The 7,102-nt window shown below is 31.0% G+C and overlaps 1 protein-coding gene across 3 annotated transcripts; it reads right to left on the bottom strand.

The window, feature by feature from the left end:
• Positions 1-1,440: 1,440 nt before the first annotated feature.
• Positions 1,441-6,345, bottom strand: LOC112764584 (uncharacterized). Of its 3 annotated transcripts, none has more exons than XM_025810255.2 (7): positions 5,767-6,345; positions 4,188-5,082; positions 3,665-3,944; positions 3,345-3,452; positions 2,895-3,173; positions 2,551-2,694; positions 1,441-1,867 (listed from the first exon to the last, which is right to left on the bottom strand). In XM_025810255.2, the coding sequence occupies exons 1-7, from the start codon at positions 6,089-6,091 to the stop codon at positions 1,685-1,687; spliced, it is 2,214 nt and encodes a 737-aa protein (XP_025666040.1). In that variant the 5' UTR covers positions 6,092-6,345; the 3' UTR covers positions 1,441-1,684. The 3 variants fall into 3 exon arrangements, with proteins under 3 accessions (XP_025666040.1, XP_072078427.1, XP_025666042.1); XM_072222326.1 differs by having other exon boundaries at positions 2,900-3,173; positions 5,767-6,126; XM_025810257.3 differs by lacking the exon at positions 2,895-3,173 and having other exon boundaries at positions 5,767-6,332.
• Between the last annotated feature and the right edge of the window lie 757 nt (positions 6,346-7,102).

Genomic DNA, 7,102 nt, shown 5'->3' with positions numbered 1-7,102 from the left:
TTATGTGCAAAAGCTAATTTTTTTCATGTAAAAACGGATTCTTTTTTAAAATTGATTTTGTATTTAAAATTAATTTAGCTTATTATCCTAAACAAAATTTTTTATTAATCAAACTCAGATTTTTTTTGTTAATATAAACCATATGTATTCCTACATATTAATAATAAATTTAAAAATAAAATAATTATATATATAAATTTTATTTTAATATAAATACTATTATATAATTTTTTATTAAAATTTTTGGCTCTTTCAAACATTTTTTTCAAGTTCCCATTATCTATCCTCCTACGTACTCTCATTCTATTAAATTAATTTGTACCAGAAAATTTGAAATCACATGGTTATTTTAGTCATTTCATATAATATTTTAGTCTTGTCCATGTGTATTCAAACATAATACTGGACATTACATTACTTTCTTGTACATCATATCCAAACACAATACACAAACAATAACTTTTAATGTCTTCGTTCTATTGTCTCTGTCTCAGAGGTCATGTTCTGTCATGTCTCTAAAAACAAACGCTACCTTATAGAAAATTTTATTTATATTTAATTATTTTTATTCTCGTTTTTAAAAATATTATAAATGAACATAAGAAGTTCATAATAATAAATAAAAGAAAATATAATATATTTGGATCTCAAAAAGAGAAAACCAAATACATAAATTAATTTTGCAAAACCTCAATCCTATTAAATATTATTTCAACATAATATTATTAAGATTATCAAGATGTATTAAATTCCGCTGCAAGACCTCGTCCAAGCAAAGGCACGAGGAAAGGATTCTATTATGGTAATGGTGGATAAGATGACAAACTATAGTCTCTTCTTTGTCCTTTATTACATAACATAAAAGATGGTTATTTATGTCAGGTAATCAATAATATTCTTGAATAACATGAACAATAAATTTTAAAATTGGCTTATAAAACACACTATATTCTCAAATTACTCACCTAAATTTTAATATTAGAATAACCATCCGTACATCTAATGAATTGAACATCCGATATATCCATTATTCACATTATTTAGTATTTTCATTGTCTACTTATACTTTTACAATTTAAAAATTGACTTTAATATACCGTCCGTGTATCATTTAAGAATATGTTATAAAATCTTTTTTAGTTTTTAATGTATTTAATATATTAAAAATGTAAAAAAAATCTATTTAATAACTTTTAGTAAAACATTTTTTTATAATATTTTTAAAATATGTCCCTAAAATGATGTGAAATAGGTAAGAGTAAAACAGGTGACATGAAAATTAGGCTGTATTGGATGCTTATTTACCGTAATGAAATGCAGCTCCCAGGTTTGCAGTTCTAATGGGCATGCAGAAGAGGAGGCAAAGTTGATCCTTGGAAATTGATGGCACATTGGCACTGCTGAGGAGAACTCAGCTTTCTAAAAAAAATATTAATAAAATAAAGGTAAAACAAAAATGTTATTTTAGTAAAATTCTCAAACCTCCCCATCCATGGAAGGCAAAAAACAATGGACACAAGTTCTGTACAAGAACAAACTGTTACAACAAGGAACAAAAACAAAACATATACATCTTGAGAAAGTGAATTTTCTTCTTGTTGCTTACAAACAAACCAAAAATGTGATTGCAAGCTTTCCTATATGCAGGGAGAAAAAAAAAAATAGAAGATAAAAATAACTCGTACTATTTGGACTTGTAAACATGGGAAAGCCACGGATGCTTTAGTGCTTGTCTAGCAGTAGGTCTTCTTTTAGGGTTGATGCTAAGCAAGTATCTTACAAAGTCTATAAACATTGTATCAGAAACTTGTAGGTGCTGCTCCAATGATGATTCCTCTGGAATTATGTACTCCAATTGATCAGTCTCCTGTTTGAGACACTCAAAGATTAGTTTAAAAAAGAAAAAGAACAAAAATAAACTGAAATCAAAATTTAAAATAAGGATTCCATTTGGTTGATGTATTTAAGGTCATTTTCTCCTTTTCCTTCTTTATTGTTGAATTGCACTGAACTCTGTAAAGTTAGGTGATATTACACACGGCACCAACCTCTCTAAGGTTAAGTTATACGAAATCCAGGAATCATGTGTATAATATTACCTAAACTCTAGGGGAAGCTAGTGTAATTTACTCTAATACATATGCTTATTCTTTTCAGTTGCTGTATATTTCTTTCTCTCCCAAAATGGTATACCACATTTTCTTTTATTAGTATTGAATTTGCATTGTTTGTTGATATACTGTGAAATATTTTAATTGAAATGCAGCCATAGCAGTATTTGAAATTAAGCAAGAAGTGGAATAATAAGATTTGATAAACCCTCATAAGAAAATGCAGAAAAAAGGTACTGCATCACGTCAACAAAATCCTTGCTATGTATCTAATACACTTAGAAACTAGAAGGGAACTTATTTTTGTTTTTTCTGTCAAGTAAAGAAATCAATGTGACATATATTCACCAGCATGAAGAAGAATGAATGAACGAAATTTGTAAACCTACTGACAAAAAAAGGAAGCAGCTAAGGAGGGAAAAAACAATGGGAAACAAACCTCATTTACATAATAAATATCATATTCTTTGGTGAAGTACTTGTGTGTATCTTGCCCTTTAACCAACAGCTCTAGATCAATAGGACCAAGCATTCCAATCATACGCGCTAGAATCATCACAACTCCATCGTTTGGAAAGAGCACCTACAGAAGACACAAATAATCAGGATAAATCAATAACAAAGAATTTATCATAATCTGAATATAAATTATCCCTCAATATATTAGCCTACCAAACTGCATAACTTACTGAATTTCTCAAAAAGGATTTAAATTCCTAAGCTTATGTTAAAGTTACGGAAAAATCCATTTCAGAATATATTAATAGGTAAATTAAAACATACTTCACCAGAGCATAGCTCAGCCAAGATGCATCCGAGAGACCATATGTCGATTTTTTCGTCATATTGAAGGCCTAACATAACTTCAGGAGCTCTATAGGATCGGGATTGTACATATAGGCATAGATTGTCGGATTGAAAGCAACTGCTTCCAAGATCAATAACCTTTATCTCACATCTTTTGTAACTTTTTATTAGAACATTTTCTGGCTTCAGGTCACAGTGAATGATTCCCAAGTTATGCAAGTAGTGCAACGCCTCCAAAACCTGACGAGTAATGAGCTGCAAAGAAGGATATGAAATAACTATGATAATTATTCTTTGACCACATCTCTATTTCTTACAAGAAGCCATTTTGTTTAAATTTCTGAATGAACTATGTACTATGTAGCAACTGATAGGCTATGTTATAATCAAGAAGAGCACAAAAGTTATTAGTCTGATTGAACAAACCTGTAGCCTATTCAATGTAAAATATGCTTCTCCTCCAGATTCTTGGTTGAATTTTTGAAATTCATATAAGTTTGCTCGGAGAAGCTCGGTTACAATGAACAAATGTTCCTGTGAAGTTTCCATTTGAGATAAGAGACTCAACATTAACATTTAAGATCAAACAGGATGTGAAAACTGAAAAGATAGAAGGATATGTTAATCATAAATTTCAATTAGACCATTCTAAATACAGTATGAGAAAGGATAAATAAAGTTTCCTTGCTCAGAATATAGGCTTTCTTAAATATTATAGTCCTGTATAGTTAACTTTAAAAGCATACCTGATGGTAGAAATAATCGTAAAGACGCAATATGTGGCGTTGATCTGCTGGATCATGCTTATTCACAAGTTTCAGAAGCTTGATTTCATCTAAGCTTTGATCAAAGAAGTCTTTGTCATTTTTAATAATCTTCAAGCAAACATCTATTCCCGTATGAAGATCGTGAGCCTGGACAACCCTACTGAAGGCAGCTGAACCAAGATACTCCGTTATATAGTACCTGCCCGCGATGATTGTATTCAGCACAATTGGGAGCTCCTTATTTTCTTCAAATCCAGTCCTGTAGATTCCATAATATTTAGTCCAAATCGTGGAGATAAAAAATATATATTCCCCAAGAAATAACTACTGGATTAAAATCAGCACAGAGTTAATGCAGACTAAATCAACAAAATCCAACAAAGTGGCATCAATTCCTAGTCTTCTTCACATTCAAAATCAGTTTATTCCACACCATTAGCAGGAATATCACGCAGAAATAAAATTTTAGGAAGTAGGACAAAAGATAATCTCCAAAACAAACCTGTTCTTTCTGTGTATAATTCTCAGGTCAAATACTTCATATTCATCCTCTTGAGTGTACTTTAAGAGCTCATCATCAGTAGCAACCTCTCCATCTGCAGCAATGTCTGGATCTTGGCACTCTTCGGTGAAATCTCCATCATCTCGAGCTTCATGGTTGTCAACTCCTTTTGGTAGATCTGTTTCAGCAACTTTGATAGTTATGTCGAACGGATCCTCATAGTCTTTACTTTTGTCCTTTTTAGTGTAGTAGTTGAAACTTCCATTCTCAGCATTCTCAAGAGCTGAACCAAAAGAGCTAATATCTCCAACAACCTTCAAATGAAAATCATTCAGATGAATCTCCTTCAAACTAGGATAGCTGAAGTTCGTAGGATCCCCGTTACAAGGCTCTCCTGAACCATCACAGCCTTTGCAAAATGGAACCTCACAACCATAGGATACGATTTGTTTCTCGGTCTTACCTTCCGATTCGGCTTCAAAATCCTTGTTATCATCCACTAGACTATAGCCTTTTGAATAAGTCGCATTTCCATCCCTTACAGAGGAATGATTATAAAGGCATACCTTGTCCATGTAACTATCATTTGATTCATTTCCCTCTAACTGAAATTTTTTGTGGTCGAAAGCAAGACTAAGAGGATTGTCATGTGGGTTTTCCATTTCTGCTGTCATGACAAACTTATCCTCACTTTGGTTCCCAAAGAAATCAGGCCCTTCGAAATTCGGAGTCATGAAATAGTCTTCGTCCTTTTCATTATACCAATATGGTTCATTTTGCATGTCGAAATCATGATAGTCACGCGCTGTGCCGAATTGAGACATTCTATCAGATGAGGATTCAGAATCATTTTGAGTTTGAGACAAGGAACTAATTCCATATGGATTGATGAATTCTGCCAAAAAAAAAAAAAAAAAAAAAAAAAGCAACACCACTAGGTTTTAGGATGCTCTACTCTCATGTATGGCTGAATGGAAAATTGAAATCAACTAAGCAAAAGGGAAAACAGAATATTCATGAATTGGTAATACATATATGACTTAATAAATCAGTGATGAACAACGAGAAGTGAGTAATTTAAAATTTTCAACATAGTTGAATTCACATTCATAAAACTACAAAATGCAGTGAAGGATATCTAAATTTTACAAAGTTTGACAAAAATAAGGGAATTTCATTTGCATGCACGGCCAATTTAATTAGTTGAAACATATGATAATATTAATAGTAATTAAAAAAGAGAAAAAAAAAATTGTGCATATCATCTAAACAATAAAACAAGAACCAGGAACACTGAGTACAACAGAAAATTGAATTATGTTATAATTATAATACTAACATAAAACTAAACAAATCTAACTGAACAAAACTTCCGTCTTCGTCGGTGGCATCACAAAAAAAAAAAGAGAAAACAGAGTAAAGTAACTAACTGTTCAAGATTTTTTTCTCATTACTTTGAAAAAAAAAAGTAAAAAGAAAAAAAAAAAGTGATCATGGATCAGCACAGATAATTAAGCACCATAACAAACCAAAAATTGGTTCGAATTATGAACACGTAATGCAAAATCAAAGAAGGAACCTGAAGAAGGAGCACGAGAAGTAGATGAAGCTATAGTAACAAAGTCATCCTCGGAGGAAACAGAGCAGGCTCCGGAAGCTCCGGCGGCGGCACCGGCACGATCCTCCGGCAGGAGAGAAAAGGATCGGAGCTTGAGCGGTGGCGGAGGAGGAACCATTGGAAAGAAGAACTTCTCGTAATCGAAGGATCGAAGAAGGTTTTCATCACTACTAGCTCCGTTCTTGTCGATGATATCTTGCCTGAGTGCGGATTCAGCTTGAGAGAGACCGTTCTTTCTGAGGAAGTGGAGAACGGCTTCTACTTCTATTCCGTTTGAAACCGCCATGGAAAGTGCGAATTGAAGAAGCAAGAAAGGTTCAGAGGAATGTGAAAGTGGAGCCAAAAGAAGAAGAAGAAGAACGGGGTAGGAACACGTGAATTAAGGGTTGAGTGAAGGGTAAGAATGTAATAACACGCATGGTTTGTGATGTGCATGCTCGAAAGTGTTGTAAAAGTAACCTAAGCTAAATGAAGGGTGCTTGTGTCTTACACTCTTACCAGCTTTGAAAACGAGCAGAAACAACGAGAGAGAAAGAAGCTCTTGATTTTTTTTTTTAAATTAAATTTTATATTATTTATTTATTTAAGTTGAATTGTTTGCATGGTAATAAAATTACTAGAAATCAAGTTACTAACAACTTTAAGTCATTTAAAGTATATACTGATTATTCTATGTTAATTATTGGTGAGACTAATCTTATTTTGAATTTATTCTACCAATTTTTTCATCATTTAATACTACTAATGACATATCCTCGTACATAAATACTACTATAGTTAAACTCTCTCCATTACTATTTGACAATGATATTTCTGCTAATAAGAACCATACTTTTTTTTAGAAACCTTTAAAATAATAATAAAAAGAAAAACACATTTGATGATGATTAATATTGATAATAAAAAAATCATTGAAGAGCTCTTTTTCCCTATTACATTTATAGTATATATAATTTATAGGCAAAATATATAAAGAGTTTGATTGTAATTCAGTTTCTATTTATTGTCATCTAATGAAGTATTTATATTTATATTTATAAGAATCTTAATTTAAAGGATGATTAAATTAAATATTTTCTAATATAATAATATAATTAAGTATTTATATACTTTTTTACATGAATAATACATTCAAACTAAGTTTAAATATTAAATTATTCTACACTATTATCTGCATGATATATATATATATATATATATATATATATATATATATATATATATATATATATATATATATATATATATATATATATATGTTGTGTGCAATATTTTTAAAATTAATATATAATATGAT

Source organism: Arachis hypogaea, chromosome 17, assembly GCF_003086295.3.
Source record: "Arachis hypogaea cultivar Tifrunner chromosome 17, arahy.Tifrunner.gnm2.J5K5, whole genome shotgun sequence".
In the NCBI taxonomy this organism is placed as follows: domain Eukaryota; kingdom Viridiplantae; phylum Streptophyta; class Magnoliopsida; order Fabales; family Fabaceae; genus Arachis; species Arachis hypogaea.
This window is presented reverse-complemented; position numbering and strand designations above follow the sequence as displayed.